The 21,562-nt window shown below is 29.9% G+C and overlaps 1 protein-coding gene across 1 annotated transcript; it reads left to right on the top strand.

Annotated features, from left to right (window-relative positions):
- The first annotated feature begins 7,934 nt into the window (after positions 1-7,934).
- Positions 7,935-11,401, top strand: LOC130974899 (fe(2+) transport protein 1-like). Its single transcript, XM_057899737.1, has 2 exons — positions 7,935-8,567; positions 10,946-11,401. The coding sequence occupies exons 1-2, from the start codon at positions 7,935-7,937 to the stop codon at positions 11,399-11,401; spliced, it is 1,089 nt and encodes a 362-aa protein (XP_057755720.1).
- The last annotated feature ends 10,161 nt before the right edge of the window (positions 11,402-21,562 follow it).

Here is a 21,562-nt window from a genome sequence, read left to right as displayed (position 1 = left end):
ACTAAGAGAAGAAATATTGTGGGAATGCCAAGGGAAGAGCGGTAATAGATCAGGTGGGTCAGAGCCACTGGATGTTGCTTTAGGACAAATAGGGTACAAATAGAACCCTTTCTCCACAATGGCAGCATACTCTTCTTCTTCCTCCTCCAGCGGAGACATAGATGAAGAAGGGGCAACCATGAGCATCTTTTTCCACACCTCAGCCACATTAGCCCAAAACTATAGTCAACAAAATGAATATTCATCTAACCAATTGATGAATATTCATTATGATAACAACAGAACATACAAGTATACCAGAACATGCACACCAAAATACATTTTAAAACTGAAAAACTAGATCCCACAGATCCAGTAGTTGAAAATTAGATTGCCACCAAAACAAATTTATATTGTTACTAGTATGTAAAATTCATGAAGACAACAGGAAAAAGAAGAAGAGCAATAGTAATGCAAGTTTAGTAGTGCATTGTAGCATGGCTCATGAAGTATACAACATGGAAAGCCAAATTAAGACAAGATTAAGTATGTAAAAATATATTTTTGTCAGATTCAAGCCAAATTAAACATGTAAAAATATGTCACAAACTTAAACTCTTTATTGAGGCAAATCATCAAACATATTGTTTGCATGCAACATAATCACAGAGAGCATATAAGAATCAAGCAAAATAAAAAATAACTAATCAAATTAGCAGTCTATTATAAGAAATTAGTGTAATATGATGTAGAAAGTATAAAAAGAACCCAAACATCAATGAGAGATTCAAAGAGAATTCACAAAGAGAAGAAATGCTAAAATGAACTCGAAGAAGAGAAGGAAACCAGTCTTCTGCTTAGGGTAACGGTGGCGCCGGCACAGCTTTGATGGCGGTGGCATTGGTGAAGCCTCCATTGATTTGGAAAAAAACTCAAACCTTAATATGAGATTCGAAGAAAATTCGTAGAGAAAAGCAGTGCGAACATGAATCGAAGAAGAGAAGGAGATGAATCTTCTGTTTAGAGTAAAGGCGGTGCCGGTGCCGGCTCCGGTGGCGGTGGCGTTTGTGAAACTCACTAATTTGGGAAAAAAACTGCTCTGCTAGGGTTTAATTTTCCAGAGAAAAATGAAGAAAAAGGTGAAACATAATATTAAATAATAAGGATAATTTAGTCTTTTTGTTTCATTATTTACATTCTATTCCTATTGGAATGAAAGATAACCAGGGGGGAGATGGGAATTGAATTAGTGGTAATTCAATTCCAAGGAATAAAAGTTACCTTGGAATGTTTTATTTTTACTTTGAACCACACATAGAAATTTCATATTCACATCTTAAAATTCCTGGGAATGTTCTATAATTCTCCCAACCACACACACCCTTATAGTTGTTATATTGCTATGGCGAATAAGAAAGACAAAGCTTTAATGTCAAGCATCTCAATGAGAGATATCATCTATGAACAAGAAGAGCAAATTGAATTAGATCTTTGTCAATCCCAATTAATATCATCTATGAAGACAAGTAGAGGAATGAAAGGTGAAAATATCCAAATTTTAGGGGAGGTTTTGCCAAAACATTTCTAAAAATGTTGAATAGAAGTTAATGAAAACAATTGTATTTGGTTTTATATCTTGTTTCTAATTTTTTGTTTCGGTTTTTTTCATTTATAGGAGTGTTAAAATGGTGACAATGGTGACAATATGCTACCTAAAGAACTCAAATATGCTACCTAAAGGACTCAAAAATATTTTGATTCGTAGAGACACTAATCTATGTTAGATTTTTAACTTTTGGTTGAACTTGTGTAAGAAATATAACTTGTAGAACTAATCATTGTAGACATTAATGTTATTTTGTTTTAAAATAATTTTAGTTAAATGAAGTATGTTTGAATTATCTATGTTTTTACATATTATGTAAATATTGACTTACTCAGTAAAATAGTTAATATATCAATTAATTAAAAAATAATTTGATAAATTATGTATGTAATTTATATTAAAAAAAATTTGTTACAGAATAAATATTGTGCTTCTGTAACTATAGGAAATAAAATGTTACAAAATCAAGTTATATTTTGTAACAAAATTTTATGATAGAAAAAATATATTGTCACAAGATATTTTGAAGATCAAAATTTATTATCGCTTTTGTAATGAATTTTGATTTTTGTATAAAAAAAATTGTTACAAAATATTACTTTGAATTGTAACAGTTTCATTTTTTGTTACAAAAACGTTTTGTAATGGGACATACTGCAACATCCATTTTTTTGTACAAATTCCTTTTGTTTCAAAATTTTGATTTTCTGTAACAATTTTTTTTGTTACAAATATTTTTTTTGTAGTGAGGGTTGAAAGAGTTAGGATTTGAAGAGAAGGGTGTATGTTTCTGACTCTGTCGATGCGTAATTGTGAAGGTTGACGGCAGAAGATCAGATGCTGAAAGGCTTAACAAATCAAAGGCTGATGAAGGAGAAGCAACATGTTGGGAATAACAACAATAACAATAATAAGAATAAAATCAAATTGACTTGGTCTAGTGGTTAGTTCACTAATTGTTTAAGCAAGTGTCAGATTCGAATCCCACTTTGTACATGCAGCAATCCAATACTATGAGAAATAAAAATATAAAATAAAATAATAATAATATCAAATTTAATTTTTTTTATAATTCTTATTTTCAAATAATTTAACTTATAATAAATTTTATGTCAATTTTCAATTAATATTCATGAATTTTAAATTTATAAACCAATTTTTTGAAAAAAATCAAATACACATCAAGTTTTGAACCCATATTAATATATTTTATTTATTCACTTTGTCTTACAATATGAACTTTTGCGACTTGTTTCTATCTCGTATACCCATTGTATTCTAGGATAAAACACGACAACATAAAATGAAAGTATGTAAACACAAAAGATAGATAATTTTGTTATTTTTTATATTCTAAACGACAATAAAATAAAAACCAACAAATCAAGAATAACGATTAATAAAATAAAAGACACGGATAAAAAATATTTAACCACATTATTAAATAATTAAAAAAAATAGAGTTATGAAATGAAACTCTAACCAATTTATTTATTATACAACTAAAATAAATTAATTCTTATTTATAAAAAAATATTCAAAAGTCCGAAAATTGATCATTTTTATTTTTATTAGATAATTTATTCAATAATATAAAGTAATCAATGTATAGCAGTTAATTTTTTTTCCTACCTTCCACAACAAAAATACTTATATACTATGTTCAATGAATAAAAATTAAAAACCAAATACCCAAGAACACAATAAAATAATAAAATAGTTCACATTATAACATAATAAAAATATTACTGGTTCAAAATAAAAAAAGCTCAAAAATATAATCATAATCATTAACACAAAATTATACTTATCTAATTAATTTTTTTATGCGTTACATTCTGTAGTTTTTTTCTCTAGTCAAAATGTGCTATTTTTTGGAGAATAAAATAACACGTGTTTAGCAATCAGCTTTTCCACGTTTCTTCAACCGCTAAAGAAAAATATCTCTTATATCATGATAGTATTGACCTTAGAATAAATTAATTATATGAATACGGTTGAGTGATTTTGGAAACCAATTTAAAGTACAGACATGTGTCCAATGAATAAAAATTAAAGACCAAATACCCAAAAACACAACAAAATAATAAAATAGTTTACACTACAACATAACAAAAATATTACTGAGCTCAAAATAAAAAAGCTCAAAAATATAATCATAATCATTAACACATAATTACTTAATTAATTTTCTTTCATGCGTCACATTCTGCAGCTTTTTTCTCCAGTCAAGATGTACTGTTTTTTTTGAGAACAAAATAACACGTGTTTAGAAATCAACTTTTTCATGTTTCTACAACCGCTAAAGAAAAATATCTCTTTTATCACCATAGTATTGACCTTAGAATAAATTAATTATATAAATACGGTTGAGTGATTTTGAAAACAAATTTAAAGTAGAGACATGTGTCCAATGAATAAAAATTAAAGACCAAATACCCAAGAACACAATAAAACAATAAAATAGTTCATACTACAACATAACAAAAATATTACTGGGCCCAAAATAAAAAGTTCAAAAATATAATCATAATCATTTACACAAAATTATGCTTATCTAATTAATTTTCTTTCATGCGTCACATCTTGCAATTTTTTTCTCCAGTCAAGATGTGCTATTTTTTGGAGAACAAAATAATACGTGTTTGGCAATAAGCTTTTTCACGTTTCTTTAACCGCTAAAAAATATCTCTTTTATCAAGATAATATTGACCTTAGAATAAATTAATTATATGAACACGGTTGAGTGATTTTGGAAACAAATTTAAAGTACAGACATGTGTCCAATGAATAAAAATTAAAGACCAAATACCTAAGAACAAAATAAAACAATAAAATAATTCATACTACAACATAACAAAAATATTACTGGGCCCAAAATAAAAAAACTAAAAAATATAATCATAATCATTAACACAAAATTATACTTACCTAAACAATTTTCTTTCATGCGTTATATTCTACAGCTTTTTTCTCCAGTCAAGATGTACTATTTTTTGGAGAATAAAATAACACGTGTTTAGCAATCAACTTTTTCACGTTTCTTCAACCGCTAAAAAAAATATTTCTTTTATCACGATAGTATTGACCTTAGAATAAATTAATTATATGAACATGGTTGAGTAATTTTGAAAACAAATTTAAAGTTGAGACATGTCCAATAAATAAAAATTAAAGACCAAATACCCAAGAACATAATAAAATAATAAAATAGTTCACACTACAATTTAACAAAAATATTACTAGGCCCAAAATATAAAAGATCAAAAATATAATCATAATCATTAACACAAAATTATACTTACCTAACTAATTTTCTTTTATGCGTCACATTCTAAAGTTTTTTTCTCTGGTTAAGATGTGTTGTTTTTTGGAGAACAAAATAACACGTGTTTAGCAATCAACTTTTCCACATTTTTTCAACCGCTAAAGAAAAATATCTCTTTTATTACGTTAGTATTGACCTTAGAATAAATTAATTATATGAACACGGTTGAGTGATTTTGAAAACAAATTTAAAGTACATACATGTGTCCAATGAATAAAAATAAAAGACCAAATATCTAAGAACAAAATAAAATAATAAAATAATTCACAATACAACATAACAAAAATATTACTGGGCCCAAAATAAAAAAATTCAAAAATATAATCATAATTATTAACACAAAATTATACTTACCTAATTAATTTTCTTTCATGCATTATATTCTACATACAATTTTTTTCTCTAGTCAAGATGTGCTGTTTTTTGGAGAACAAAATAACATGTGTTTAGCAATCAACTTTTTTACGTTTCTTCAACTGCTAAAAAAAATATTTCTTTTATCACGATAGTATTGACCTTAGAATAAATTAATTGTATGAACACCGTTGAGTGATTTTGAAAACAAATTTAAAGTAGACACATGTGTCCAATGAATAAAAATTAAAGACCAAATACCAAGAACACAATATAACAATAAAATAGTTCACACTACAACATAACAAAAATATTACTGAGCCCAAAATAAAAAAGTTCAAAAATATAATCTTAATCATTAACATAAAATTATACTTACCTAATTAATTTTCTTTCATGCATCACATTCTGCAGTTTTTTTCTCCTGTCAAGATGTGTTGATTTTTGGAGAACAAAATAACACGTCTTTAGCAATCATCTTTTCCACGTTTCTTCAACCGCTAAAGAAAAATATCTCTTTTATCACGATAGCATTGACCTTAGAATAAATTAATTATATGAACATGGTTGAGTGATTTTTAAAACAAATTTAAAGTACAGACATGTGTCCAATGAATAAAAATTAAAGACCAAATATCTAAGAACAAAATAAAACAATAAAATAATTTACACTATAACATAACAAAAATATTACTGAACTCAAAAAAAAAAAACTTAAAAATATAATCATAATCATTAACATAAAATTATACTTATCTAATTAATTTTCTTTTATGCGTCATATTTTGTAGCTTTTTTCTTCAGTTAAGATGTGTTATTTTTTAGAGAACAAAATAATATGTATTTAGCAATCAATTTTTTCACATTTTTTCAATCACTAAAAAAATATCTCTTTTATTATGATAATATTGATCTTAGAATAAATTAATTATATGAATACGATTGAGTGATTTTAAAATTAAATTTAAAATACATATATATGTCATTTTTTTTTGTATAATTTTTTATGAAAAGTGAAAAGGTGAGGAGAAGAAAAAGAAAAAAAATGTTAGAGATAAATATAGAGAAAAAAAATATGAATAAAACAAAAGAGAGGAAAAAAAATAGCAGGAAAAATGTGTTGTTAATCATGGGATTTAATAATACAATGACAATTGTTTATGTAAAAAAATTAAATTGATAAACAAAGACATATAAATAATTATTATTTTTAAATATAGAAAATATGAGAAAAATATAGAATATACAAATAAGACTCATACAATGTCTCCACAACAATCAATTCGTTTGCTTATTAGGTCACTATTTTACTTCTTTTTATTATATATTTTTCAAATCAACAGGCAACTAATATTTAATTAGTGGATAATAGTTAGAAATATTGTAGACAGCATAAATCATGAAAGACTTCAATAAATTCTCATTTTTCGTAATTCATGTTCTGCGTTCGGTGGCTCTTATCCTTTGTTCCTTGTAAGATACATTGACTTTTCTATTTATTTATTTATTTATAAAAAAACTTGTTATTAATAGAAATTTTATCGCGCTAATTGTCTGATTGGTGAAAAATAATTAATCTGTTGTCCTAACTGATGTACGTAGTACTTGTTGGTACATCTAATAATTTATGTATTAATTAACAATTATTATATAATGATTGTACTTTGCGTCCTTTACAATTTAATTGAATAATTTCAACAAAATCTATAAGAAATTAATTTTTATATTAGTTAATACTTCTCATTTTTTAATATTAAAATTACTTTACCTTTATTTTTTTGAGAGTTTAAAATTCATAAATTATAATTTAGAATAATAGACAACGGTGGGTCACAGGGAAAAGTAAATTTGTGGTGGTATATATTATTGAGATTTGTATTGAAACTTGGAAGAAAGAAGAAGAAAAAGATGAGGAGGGAGATATTGATGAATAAAAGAAATAAAAAGAAATTTCACAAGCAATTAGTTGAAATTCTTTACTAAAAAATTTGGTTATATATTTAGTTGAATTAATATCTTTTTGTTTACTTTGATATTTTTTCACTTTTTATATAATATCTTAATTTTTAATTTTTATTCATTTACTATTTCGTTGACTAATTACTAATTAAAAATAAATTAATTCCTTATAAAAATTATTAATATAAATGATACATTATTATTATTATTATTATTATTATTATTTGTCCTTTTATAATTTTTTTTTGTGTTTGTCAAGTTTAAACATCAAATATTTTAAATTTTTAATTAACAATCTTGTACTATAATAAGATTTAATTAATAAACTCAATTTTCACAAAATTAAAAATCAAACTAGTTATCAGACTAATAAAAAATTGAAATGATATTCAACTAGAGTGATTTGAAGCATGAATATTAAACAAAATTATTTTTGACTAATTTTTAAGTTCTTGACTAATTCACTCAGAGTTAATTTTCATCCTAAATTGAATTGATTTGGTGGGTAATTCTTGATTAATCCAGTTAAATTAATCAGTCTAATTTAATTTTCAGAACAATATAAAAAATTAAAATTACTGATCGATATTTAATATTTAAATTTATTCAATTAATGACGTGTGCAAGCCCTTCATATTATGTATATCTATATAAAGAAGCTTCATCTATATTCAAAAGTGTTAGCTTCATATATAAACAGGAACAATAATGGGTACTAATTCAGAAGTACAACATCTGAAGCTGAAGATCTCTTTGGTCTTCATCATCATCGTTCTCTTCACACCCAAAAGCGTAGCAGAGTGCGAATCCGAATCAGAAGACTCATGTAACAACAAAGAGAAAGCTCTCCCTCTAAAAATCGTGGCTATCTTTGCAATCTTGGTAACCAGCATGATCGGCGTATCTCTGTCCTTTGGGAGGCGTTTGATCCCGGCGTTGAGCCCCGAAAACGACCTCTTCATGGTGGTGAAATGCTTCGCCGGGGGGATCATTCTCGGCACGGGGTTCATGCACGTGCTGCCGGATTCATTCGACATGCTGGGGTCTGATTGTCTTGAGGAGAAGCCATGGCACGAGTTTCCCTTCTCAGGGCTCGTTGCCATGTTCTCTGCCTTATTCACGCTCATGGTGGATTCTTTGGCCACAAGCTTTTATGGTAAGAAGAGTAGTGATGCAGTTATTCCAGATAGCCACATTGGTGCAGTTGGTGGTCATCAAGAACAAGAGATGGGTGTTGTTGTTAGTGTTGGCCATTTCCATGGTCATCATCATGCAGCAATTGAGGCTACTAAGAATGAAGATGGAGACACACAACTCGTGCGTTATCGTGTTGTTGCTATGGTAACATTATTAAATTACTCTTCTTCTCTTTATTCTCCTAATCTATGCTTAGTATTATGAGAAACGTTACATCGTTATCATAAATTATTGTTTTTAATTATTATTTTTAATTATTAATTTAATTTTTTTATTACAATATATTTTAACTCATATTTTAAATATTAATGTAACTAATGATTGATCTAAATTAATGTATTCTGATAATTTTTTAATAGTGAAAATTCAGATGAAGTCGACTTTACGTAAAGTTGATATCTAAGAACTGTTAGATAAAAGTTTAGTCAAATCAATTAAATTATCTAACGGTTCTCAAATATCAACTTTATATGAAGTTGATTTTTATCTTTTTTAATATTCTTCTAATATTCTTCTAATATTATTAATACTTTATATAGATAAATGAAGAAAAAAATAAAAAGAAAAGAAAATAAAAAGATAAATTATTTTACGTGTTATTTAGATAAAAAATAAATAAAAAAATAAAAAAATTTATTTGGATAAAAAAAATTATAATACAAAATTACATTAATATCTTTAAATTTTTTATTAATCAAAGGATGAATTAATCATTTTACTCTTGTTTATACATTTTTCTTTCATTTTTATCTCACCTTTAAAAAAAATTAGTAAATCTCATACTATTTTTTTCTATCGTATTTTTCTTTTTCATTCAAACAACAAAAAACTCACATACATTTTTATCGTTTTTTTTTATATATATTTTTATATTTTTTAATTCAAATAATGTATAAGAGAGGAGATTTTTACACATATAAATAAAATAAATTTTTTATTTATTAATATGTATAATTTTTAAATTATTTACAAATTTAAAATATAAAACACATACTCAAATTCGATAAATACACAATAAATATGCACATATTTCATACGCATTGGTTTCGAAATATGATATGTTAATCTCAAATGCACTCAAAATTTGGCTGTTTATTAAATAGAACATATTTACAACATTTGACATGTGTGCATGTGTGTTTTGTTCGGAGTTAATGTCTTCCTTAGTTAAACCCTTTCTTATCATGTCTTTTGCCTCCTATTTTGTTTATTCATATATTCATGTTTGATTCTTACTTTGTTTTCTATGCCTATATATACCTATCATTCATAGTCATCCTCATCTAAATTATTTGTTTTCCCTAAATAATATTAAGGCAAATTTTATGATATTTTTAAATTAGTGTCTAAATTTTATTTAATTTTTTTCTTTTTATAAATTTTAAATATTTAAAAATGATTTATTTAATATTTTTTAAATTAAATATTAATTTTTAAATTTTTTAACAAATTAAACACCAATTTTTAAACATCATAATAATTATTTAATATTAATTAATAATAATCATCATCACCTCCAAGCAACATATTTATATATTTTTTTTATTTTGTGATTCGATAGGAATGTTTAAAAAGTAGGTCGACTGAATTTAAAGGATAACATAATTAATTTTCATTCAATTTATATTACAGTATTTATATTTTATACAGTAATAATTTTATATTTATTTACCAAAAATATGTCTAAATATTAAAAGCTAGCTAGAATTTATATATTCATCTAAGTATTACTTTTTCTTAAATCCTTTATTGTTTACTAAGCATTTTAATGTAGCCTCTTTTCCAGATATTTTAATTGGAAGTGATGTTTTTACGAATATATTAGCAATAAATCGAATTTAATCAAGTTGAAAGTTGAAAATTTTTCTTTTATATGTTATTATATAAGAAAACCAAAGAATTCAGATGAGGATGATTGAGGAGATAGAGTGATAAGAATAGGCACCGAAAAGAACGTCGAAAAGTGGGATGAAAACAGGAATACGGTTGGAGAAAATTAAACACACACATCTTAGATGCCATGCATTTGAAATATATTCAATTTGCTAAATGGATCAGATTTTGAGTACACCCGAAACTAGTGTATTTCATTTTTTTTTATATTTTAAATGCACTGTATTTGAAATACATATATATTTTATTTTATGTGCATTTACGATATGATTAAAATGTCAACGAGTTATAATTTAAATGATATAATCTCTCCATATTCACTTAAAAAATTACGAATTTAAATCTCTCTATGTAAAAAAAAAAAAGATATGATTAAGATTTTAAATTTATAAATAGCTCAAAAATAATGCATATCTATAAAAAATTATTTATTTTATTTATATAAAAGGCTCTTAAAAGATATCTTGCTTTGACTTATCATAATGATGTAGCTCATTATTATTAAAGTACATCTTGCTCTGACTTATCATCAATATATAATTAAGAAAAAATATATTGTGAAAACACTTATTATCTTATTTACTATAGAAAATAAAAAACAATGTTTGTTTGAGCGCATTGGTGTGCAGGTGCTAGAACTTGGAATTATTGTTCATTCAGTAGTGATAGGCCTGTCCATGGGTGCTTCAAATAACACATGCTCCATAAAAGGCCTTATAGTGGCCCTTTGCTTCCATCAAATGTTTGAAGGCATTGGTCTTGGCGGTTGCATTCTTCAGGCCCAATACAAGTTGTTAAAGAGGGTGGTGTTGGTGTTGTTCTTCTCAATTACAACCCCATTTGGAATCGCATTAGGAATTGGATTGTCCAGAATCTACAAAGAGAACAGCCCAAGTGCCCTAATCACAGTTGGTATGCTTAATGCATCATCAGCTGGGCTTTTAATCTACATGGCATTGGTTGACCTTCTCTCAACTGATTTCATGAGTCCAAGGTTACAGAACAACATTAAGCTCCAATTCAAGTCTTACGTTGCTGTCTTTCTGGGTGCTGCTGGCATGTCTGTCATGGCAAAATGGAATTAATAATGCTTAATCATATGTGGTCTAGACCCTGCGTCATGGCAATTCATTTGCCTCGTGAGTAATCATATCTAGATTCGAAATTACTGAGACCAAATAGTAGATAGAAATTTTAAAAATGTTATGTATGTATGTCTGCGTGTGGTATAAGTAAGTTTGTAATATTGTAATGTTTAAGATTGAGAGATGTTTAACTAGTCTCAAACAAAAAATAATGCTTAATCATATATGTTTGTTGTGCCATGATTTCTGTAATTTTTAATGTAATAATGTGTTAGATGAAGCTAAATCATTTGTTTTCTTAAAAATTGGGAGCTTGTGTTTCATTTAATTTAATGTGATGCATTCACAAGAAATAGTCTCAACGTTAACTATTTCATGTTTATGTTTGAATAAATGAAATGAAATGGAAGTGGCAATATTTCTAGAATGTTGTATGTTGCTGATTAATTGTTGTACTAGCTTTCTACTTATAATTATTTAGCTTTTTCTCTATTCAAAGTGTAACTTATTAGAACTTAGATATATAACTATATAGCTTATTATTAGTTTATTATTACTAATATAAATGTTAAAATATGGAGTTCTTATGAAAAAAAGAATATGGTACTTGTTTCATTTGATTTTTAGTAATCTCGACAAGGTGTCTAATTAAACTTGTATCAATATCTTAGTTTGGAGAGTAGATACAATTCCTCTGAAAAAGAGTGAATTTGACTTAGAATTTACTTAGTGTTTGTGTTGAAAAGTGTATAAAATGCTCAATGATATTAAACTGTGACAAATAATGTAAAAAATTGTAATAAAAGAAAATAAGTAAAATAAATGAAAACTTTAAATAAATAATAGAGTAAAATTGAAATTGAAAGAAAATAAAATACTTGAGAAAAAGAAAAAAATACTCAAAGAAAAGTAAAATAAAATAAATTAAAAGGAAAAAGGAAAATAAAGGAAATAAATTAAAAGTAGTGGATTCCAGACACTCACGTGCACTTACACTCTATTGTCTTTCGTTGCGTCAGTATGATTGAAAATTTGTAGAGTTTTGTGTGATGGTGAAGTGTTTAGATTGAAGTCCCTGGTTTCTTCTGAACTTCTCTTATTTATAGACCACAAGGATAGACTTGTAGAATGTTTCTCTCTTTTCACGATCTAACTTTCTCCTTTTTCTCATGTTCTCACAACCCATGACCTTGCCTTGACTTCGGAGGACTTTGTTCTCCATTGTGAACACCCCACGTCTTTGCGATTACCTTGGTCTCAAAGACCCACATTTGTCAAATTAAACCACGCGTAATTATAAAATTTTGACCTAGGTCCTTCTTGACTCGACTCATTTCATAATCAATATTCTATTTTTTATTGTCGAGTCCTCACTCCGTCGAAATTTAGACCATGTGCGATCAACAGATTTCGACCGAGATCCTTTTCGACTTAATTCATATGAGGCAATCGATACCCAATTCTATCATAGTCGAATTTCGCAACAGATCAAAATTTCATACTAACAATAGTATTACTCTTTTCCAAATACTCAAAATGACAAGTTTGGCTAATTTATATATACATATAAGTTATTTGTCAAAAGTTCATCATTCACATAACTACTAGTCTAAGCTTTCATGAATACATTTAATTATACATGTATTATACACTACAGCAAAGGCGGAAGATAGCAGTAAAAAATTGTTTGCCGTTAATCCAAGTGTCGTAGCTAACATAGATACCAGCCATTGTCACTCTACTGCCGTAACTTCTGCTTGAATAGCCGCTACTGCATGAAGAACCACCGGTAATCAATATTTTTATCCTAATTAACTCATTTATCCAATCTTATTTTATCTGATAACGAACAATTTCCTCCCACACCTGTAGCACTAGAAACCTACAAAAAGCAGATTGGAAGCGTGCGAAACCTTGAAGTCGCTGTTCCACCGTGCACCACTGCTGCCCATCCATAATCCTCTCTCTGGCATCGAACTTTCGTGCCTCCTCCACAGTGAGTGAAATCCCTGCCCTATCCTCCACGGTGTACGAGAAATCCCTAAAATCTGCTCTACCCTTCGCATCTGTGTGGTTGTGGAGTAGCGCGGCTGCCATCCGTCTTTATCTCCCTGGCATTGACCTCTCACCTCTCCTCCATAGTCTGTGAAACCCCTGCTTCCCCCTCCATGTTGCGTGAAATCCCTAATCTCTTCTCCACTTACTTTCATCACATTCTTTGATGAACATGCACCATGTTGTGGAATTCATATTTGGGATTTTTTTTCAATTATTACTTGTGAACACAATAAACATTGTTGATAATAAAACTAATTGAAACCTATAGTTAGCAGTATATTGCAAGTGGCATTCCATTCCATTCCTATAATGCATTTTAATTTAAAGGTTTAACCTCTCCTCAGTCCTCTGTCTCTGATCTTTTTACTTTCTTCCTAAACCTTTAGTTCGTTCTTCCCCATTGCTCTTTCTTTCTTGTTTTCACTCTTAATCACTTACAAAATTTGAATCCTATTTTTCTCAAAATTTGGCTATATCTTCGTTGTTCAAATTATGATTTCAGATTATTTTGATTCAGTTTTTGTCTATATCTTCTATTAGTTGGGGTTAATTATGGCTTTTTAGAGTTAGAAATTTGAATGTACATTTATTTGGATTTATTGTGTGCTTTGTAATTTCTTTTTGTCTCTCATATTCTCATTAATGGATTGCTAAAGTGAAGTCTCTGTCTACAAATCAATACTACACTTGTGATTTAGATATTATGTATGCTTTTGGTTTGTGAGTAATTTTATGTAATTTCAATCATCACTTTACACTAGGTTCCTAACCTTCTGCTAGTGTTGTCAAAGAACTGTTGGTAATTCATACACTGTGGCTTAGTGAGCTAGGTGTCAATTATGCAAAAGTGAAACTATGTCCTTTTTTTTCTTGTTAACTTGACATTTAGTTTTTACTTTTTGGTTTTGGATCTTAAGTATGTTGATTGATTCTTTATAATTTATTCTGCACACTCTGTGGGTTTTCCTTGATTATGTTGTTCTTGATCTTTTTTGTTGAACTAATTAAATTTGCAGGCAAGCAAAGGATGTGTTAAAGATACTTAAGAAGCGATTGGACAATAAAAGTCCCAAGATACAACTTCTGGCACTTTTTGTTAGTATTTCTCCTCTACTTTTTTGATAGTTATTGAATGTTTTAATGCAATTTGATGTTGTGTGTCAGATTATTTTATAGGTTAAAGTAACTTTTGTAAAGATGTTCATATTTTTTTAAATTCTTTTGCTAATATAGGATATGAAGCATAGAACACTACCAAAATTTTTATTCGTAGTTTCAGTTATGTACACATAGTGAATAACTTTAACTCACATGCATCATTTGTATTTGATGCAGGCTCTGGAGACCCTTAGTCCGTGAAACCCTTGCTTCCCCGTCCACGGTGTGCAAAATCTGTAACACCCTACCACACAGAGCTTTATGCTTAAGTCGCAATACTGAGGTGGTATCGTATTACGACCACTAAAATAAAATATATACATAATAATATTGAAAGAAATACAGTATACGAGGAGCCTTGAAAAAAATATGGGTAAAACAAAATTTCAAAATTTAAAAGCGTAACTCTCAGGAACAAGATTACTTGCGTGTGCAGAAAACTAAGGTTCAAAAGCATAACTAGATAGAAAGCAGGAATAGAGGGTTAAGAGCACAAAATAACAAGCTCCTGACTCAGCCTGTGAACCTAAGGCTGGCCGGAGAATATTTACATACACATATACGTAATTCGAAGTCCAAAATACATATATAAACCCTAGTTCTCCTTAATCCTTTAAGAGGTACAAAATAAAGCAAGTTGTTCGAAGAGTTAAATACATAGGATTAAAAAAAACTATACACCAAAATAAAATCCCAGAACCCACTTCGCTGTGGAACTCCAGACGCCTAGCGAGGTGCCTCTCGACCTGCATCTGAAAAACAACAACATAGTATGAGGTGAGAACTGGAGGTTCTCAGCATAGTAAAGGTGCCACGCACATAAGATATAAGGTCCTGGGAATGTCAGAGGCAATCCTAGAATGCCAACACTCAGATTAAGAAACTTAAAACTTAAAGAATTAAAACGATAAACCATAAGCAAGATAGTTATCTCAGGTTTATAAGGTTCTAACTCAATCTTAACTTAATCCCTCAATTTACAATTCACTTGCTGTCTCATAAAACTCTAACTCCACAATTCACCTTCCACCTCCTCCAACCTTCCAAATTCACCAGTGCACAGACAAGCAATACAAATACAGCAATCACAGGTAGAATTTAGATACACAAGTAGCAAGTATAGCAAATAAGCATAGTAATTCACAAAGGCAAACCCAAATAATGCACAATCAAACAAAGCAAACATATGCATATGATGTATGCCTGTCCTATGTCTGATGAGTCTCATCTGTTGGTTATAAAGCTAACCTGACATGTCCAGTAGCTAACCCTGGACAGAACACCACAACATAGAACATGTATTACTCATCTTCCCATGCCGATGTTTCACCCAACTGATACATCACTATTTTATGATATATTTTGGACTTAATTAAGTGGGTTTTGTCAACTTCTCTCACACTTATTCATGTAAATTGCATGTTTTTAAGTTTTCTTCCCAATTTTGTGCTATGATTGAAAACATACTTCCCAAGCCTTTAAATTGCTCATTTTAATCCTATGTTATTACCATTCGATGCCGTGATATGTGCGTTAAGTGATTACAGGATTTATAGAGCAGAAATGGCATAGAGGATGAAGAGGAAGCATGCTAAAGTGGAAGGAACACAAGAATGTGAAGATTTGAGAAGCTGAAGGCGACGCGCGAGCATGGCTAACATGTACGCGTGATCAAGCCATTTTTCACTGATGCGTACACATGACTGATGCGTACGCGTGACCAGGAGCGTCGACCACTGACGCGTACGCGTGACTGATGCATATGCGTAACCTTGTGCAGAGCTCACCGACTTGTACGCGTGGTTGACGCGTACGCGTGACAAGCGTCATGTGCTGCAATTAATAGAACTCGCTGGGGGCAATTTTTGTCTGATTTGGACCCAGTTTCAACCCCAAAAATACATACTAAAGGCTGGGATGGAGCTGAGACTGGAGGGACTTCACACTTTATCTTAGTTTTTGATTTTTCGAATTCTAGTGAGAGAAACTCCCACTTCTCTCTAAGGTTTTTGGTTTTTCTTAGTTTTGCTTTGAATTGGATCTTGAGAGAGGAACTGTTACCTTCAATCGGAGTTATCCTCCTTATAGTTTTCTTCTCTAGTTCCTCTATTTCTCTTTTACATTTGATTATTTTAAGTTCATGTTTGGATCTTGTTATGATTGAATTTTATCATTGCATTAAGTTATTTCACATCTAGTGTTATTGCTTATTTTGTTCTTGTTAATTATTTCCAGTGGTAATTTGAATTGAATCATTTTCCTATTTATTATCATGTCTTTTATCTTTTCTCACCAAGTGTTTGAGAAAATGTCATCCAATATCATGGAGTAGATTTCCTTGCTTGGTTGGGGGTTGATAAATGGAGCCACTTGAATTGTTATACTCAAGTATTAATCTGTAATTAGAAATTGCCAATTGGCTTGAAACTCACCAACTCTAGTTCTTCTCTACGAAGTGACTAGGACTTGTGAGCTAAGGTTAATTGTTTCACTTGACTTTCCTTCACTTGTTAGAGGATAACTAAGTGAGAGCAATGAGCTTTTACCATCACACTTAGGAAAGACAATAAGGATATAATTTCCAATTCTCACCCCTAACCAAGGCTTTTTATATTGATTATTTTACAACTCTTGCTAATTATTCATTGCTTTAATCTCTAGTTATTTATTTCTCTTGTTCTCAACTTTGAAAATTTCTAGGAAAATCACAACCAATAATTTGCATTTTGTGTCAACTCCTAGGAAAATGACTCGGGATTTTACTCCGGTTATTCATTTCACTTGTGACACATTTTAAATTCGATAGCTGAAATCTCGTCGGTCAAGACTATACTTGTATTGTTAATTTGGAAAAATACTTTTGGTAATTCTTGACTGGAATTTATCCGTTCATCAATTTTTGGCACCGTTGCCGGAGAGTTACATATATGTGCTAATTTATTGGTTGGTGTAAATATATTTATATTTGTATAATTACATTTTATCTTTTATTTGTGTGTTTCTTTTTGGATATTAGTAGTATTTATTAGTATTTGCTTAATATATTTTGTTGCCATGAGCTCTACGTTTCTTTTATTGAATGACGCATTCACTACCGGATCTGAGCTTAGCCCCATTTAATCCTGAAATTGATAAAACCATTTCACATATTAAGCGAGCTTGGCATTGATGAGCGGATAATTTATACGCTTTTTGGCATTGTTTTTAGGTAGTTTTTAGTAAGTTCAAGCTACTTTTAGGGATGTTTTCATTAGTTTTTATGTTAAATTCACATTTCTGGACTTTACTATGAGTTTGTGTGTTTTTCTGTAATTTTAGGTAATTTCTGGCTGAAATTGAGGGACTTGAGCAAAACTCTGAAAAAGGCTGACAAAAGGACTGCTGATGCTGTTGGAATCTGACCTCCCTGCACTCGAAATGGATTTTCTGGAGCTACAGAACTCCAAATGGCGCGCTCTCAACGGCGTTGGAAAGTAGACATCCAGAGCTTTCCAGCAATATATAATAGTCCATACTTTATTCGGAAATTGACGACGTAAATTGGCGTTGAACGCCAAGTACATGCTGCTGTCTGGAGTTAAACGCCAGAAACACGTCATGATCCGGAGTTGAACGCCCAAAACACGTTATAACTTGGAGTTCAACTCCAAGAAAAGCCTCAGCTCGTGGATAGATCAAGCTCAGCCCAAGCATACACCAAGTGGGCCCCGGAAGTGGATTTATGCATCAATTACCTACTCATATAAACCCTAGTAGCTAGTCTAGTATAAATAGGATAATTTACTATTATATTAGACATCTTTTGACAGTTTAATCTTTTGACAGTTTAATCTTTTGACTGTTTAGTCTTTGATCATTCGGTCTTTTGATCATTCAGGGGGCTGGCCATTCGGCCATGCCTGAACCTTTCACTTATGTATTTTCAACGGTGGAGTTTCTGCACACCATAGATTAAGGGTGTGGAGCTCTGCTGTACCTCAAGTTTCAATACAATTACTATTACTTTCTATTCAATTCTCTTTTATTCTTATTCCAAGATATACGTTGCACAACACTTTGATGAATGTGATGATCCGTGACACTCATCATCATTCTCACCTATGAACGCGCGTGACTGACAACCACTTCCGTTCTACCTTAGGCCGGGCGCATATCTCTTAGATTCCCCAACAGAATCTTCGTGGTATAAGCTAGATAGATGGCGGCATTCATGGGGATCCGAAAAGTTTAACCTTGTCTGTGGTATTCCGAGTAGGATTCCAGTATTGAATGACTGTGACGAGCTTCAAACTTCTGAAGGCTGGGCGTTAGTGACAAACGCAAAAGAATCAAGGGATTCTACTCCAACCTGATTGAGAACCGACAGATGATTAGCCGTGCTGTGACAAAGCATTTGGACTATTTTCACTGAGAGGATGGGATGTAGCCAGCAACAAGGGTGATGCCTCCAGACGATTAGCCGTGCAGTGACAGCGCATAGGACCATTTTCCCGAGAGGATGAAAAGTAGCCATTGATGATGGTGATGCCCTACATACAGCTTGCCATGGAAAGGAGTAAGAAGGATTGGATGAAAGCAATAAGAAAGTAGAGATTCGAAAGGATTCTAGCATCTCCACACGCCTATCTGAAATTCCCACTATTGATTTACATAAGTATTTCTATCCCTTTTTATTTTCTATTTATTATTAATTTTCGAAACCCATAACCATTTAATCTGCCTAACTGAGATTTACAAGGTGACCATAGCTTGCTTCATACCAACAATCTCTGTGGGATCGACCCTTACTCACGTAAGGTATTACTTGGATGACCCAGTACACTTGCTGGTTAAGTTGAACGGAGTTGTGTCCACACATAGTTGAAAAATCAATGAATTTTACAAAATACAATAACAAAGGAATCACAATTTCGTCCACCAAGTTTTTGGCGCCGTTGCCGGGGATTGTTCGAGTATGGACAACTGACGGTTCATCTTGTTGCTCAGATCAGGTAATTTTCTTTTCAAAAAAAAAAAATATTTTTCAAAATTTTTCTTTTATTTTTCGTTTTTCCAAACTTTATTTTCGAAAAAAATAAAAGAAAATACAAAAAAAATCATAAAATCATAAAAAACCAAAAATATTTTGTGTTCTTGTTTGAGTCTTGAGTCAATTTTTAAGTTTGGTGTCAATTGCATGTTTTAAAAAATTTTTACTTGCATTTTTCGAAAATTCCATGCATTCATAGTGTTCTTCATGATCTTCAAGTTGTTCTTGACAAGTCTTCTTGTTTGATCTTGATGTTTTCTTGTTTTGTGTTGTTTGTTGTTTTTCATGTGCATTTTTCGTTTGTTAGAGTCCATGCATTAAAGATTTCTAAGTTTGGTGTCTTGCATGTTTTCTTTGCATAAAAATTTTTTCAAAATTATGTTCTTGATGTTCATCATGATCTTCAAAGTGTTCTTGGTGTTCATCTTGACATTCATAGCGTTCTTGCATGCATCATGAGTTTTGATTCATAATTTTCATGTTGTGAGTCATTTTTGTTGTTTTTCTCCCTCATCATTAAAAATTCAAAAATAAAAAATATATCTTTTCCTTTTTTCTCTCCAAATTTTCGAAATTTTGGGTTGCCTTGGTCAAAAATTTTTAAAATTAGTTCTTTCTCACAAGTCAAGTCAAATTTTCAAAAATTTAAAAATCCTATCTTTTCAAAATCTTTTTCAAAAATCATATCTTTTCCAATTTTTCCTCTTTTTCGAAAATTTCAAAAATCTTTTTTCAAAATATTTTCAAAATCCTTTTCTTATCTTTATATCAAATTTTCGAAAATTAGCTAACAATTAATGTGATTGATTCAAAAATTTGAAGTTTGTTACTTGCTTGTTAAGAAAGGTTCAATTTTTAAGTTCTAGAATCTTATCTTTTAGTTTCTTGTTAGTAATTAATTTTAATTTAAAAATTAAATCTTTTTCAAACATATCTTATCTTATCTTTTATATCTTATCTTTTTCAAAATTTTATCTTTTTCAAAATTTGATTTTAAAATATCTTATCTAACTTCTTATCTTCTTATCTTTTTAAAATTTGATTTTAAAATCTTTTTCAACTAACTAATTAACTTTTTGTTTGTTTCTTATCTTTTTCAAAACCACCTAACTACTCTTTCCTCTCTAATTTTCGAAAATATCTTACCCCTTTTTCAAAAATTCTTTTTAATTAACTAATTGTTTCATGTTTTAATTTTAATTACATTTTATCTCTAATTTTCGAAAATCACTAACCCCTTTTTAAAATTATTTTCGAATTCTCTTCCTCTTCTCTTCTTCTATTTAATTATTTAATTACTAACACTTCTCTTCACCTCTCTTCATCTAAAAATCCGAACCCATTCTTCCTCACTCTTCTCCCCTTTCTTCTTCTACTAACATAAAGGAATCTCTATACTGTGACATAGAGGATTCCTCTTCTTTTCTTGTTTTCTTCTCTTTCATATGAGCAGGAACAAGGAAAAAGGCACTCTTGTTGAAATTGATCCTGAACCTGAAAGGACTTTGAAGAGAAAATTAAGAGAAGCTAAGTTACAACAATCTAAAGGTAACCTTTCAGAAATTTTCGAACAAGAGAAGGAGATGGCAGCCGAAAACAATAATAATGCAAGGAGAATGCTTGGTGACTTCACAAAGCCAACGTCTAAATTTGATGGAAGAAGTATCTCCATTCCTGCCATTGGAGCCAACAACTTTGAGCTGAAACCTCAGCTAGTTGCCTTAATGCAACAAAACTGCAAGTTTTATGGACTTCCATCTGAAGATCCTTATCAGTTTTTAACTGAGTTCTTGCAGATCTGTGAGACTGTAAAGACGAATGGAGTTGATCCTGAAGTCTACAGACTCATGCTTTTCACTTTTGCTGTAAGAGACAGAGCTAGAATATGGTTGGATTCACAACCTAAGGATAGCCTG

Source organism: Arachis stenosperma, chromosome 4 (assembly GCF_014773155.1).
Source record: "Arachis stenosperma cultivar V10309 chromosome 4, arast.V10309.gnm1.PFL2, whole genome shotgun sequence".
Taxonomy (NCBI): Eukaryota; Viridiplantae; Streptophyta; class Magnoliopsida; order Fabales; family Fabaceae; genus Arachis; species Arachis stenosperma.
Note: the sequence above shows the minus strand (reverse complement) of the source record. Positions and strands in the feature narration are given on the sequence as shown.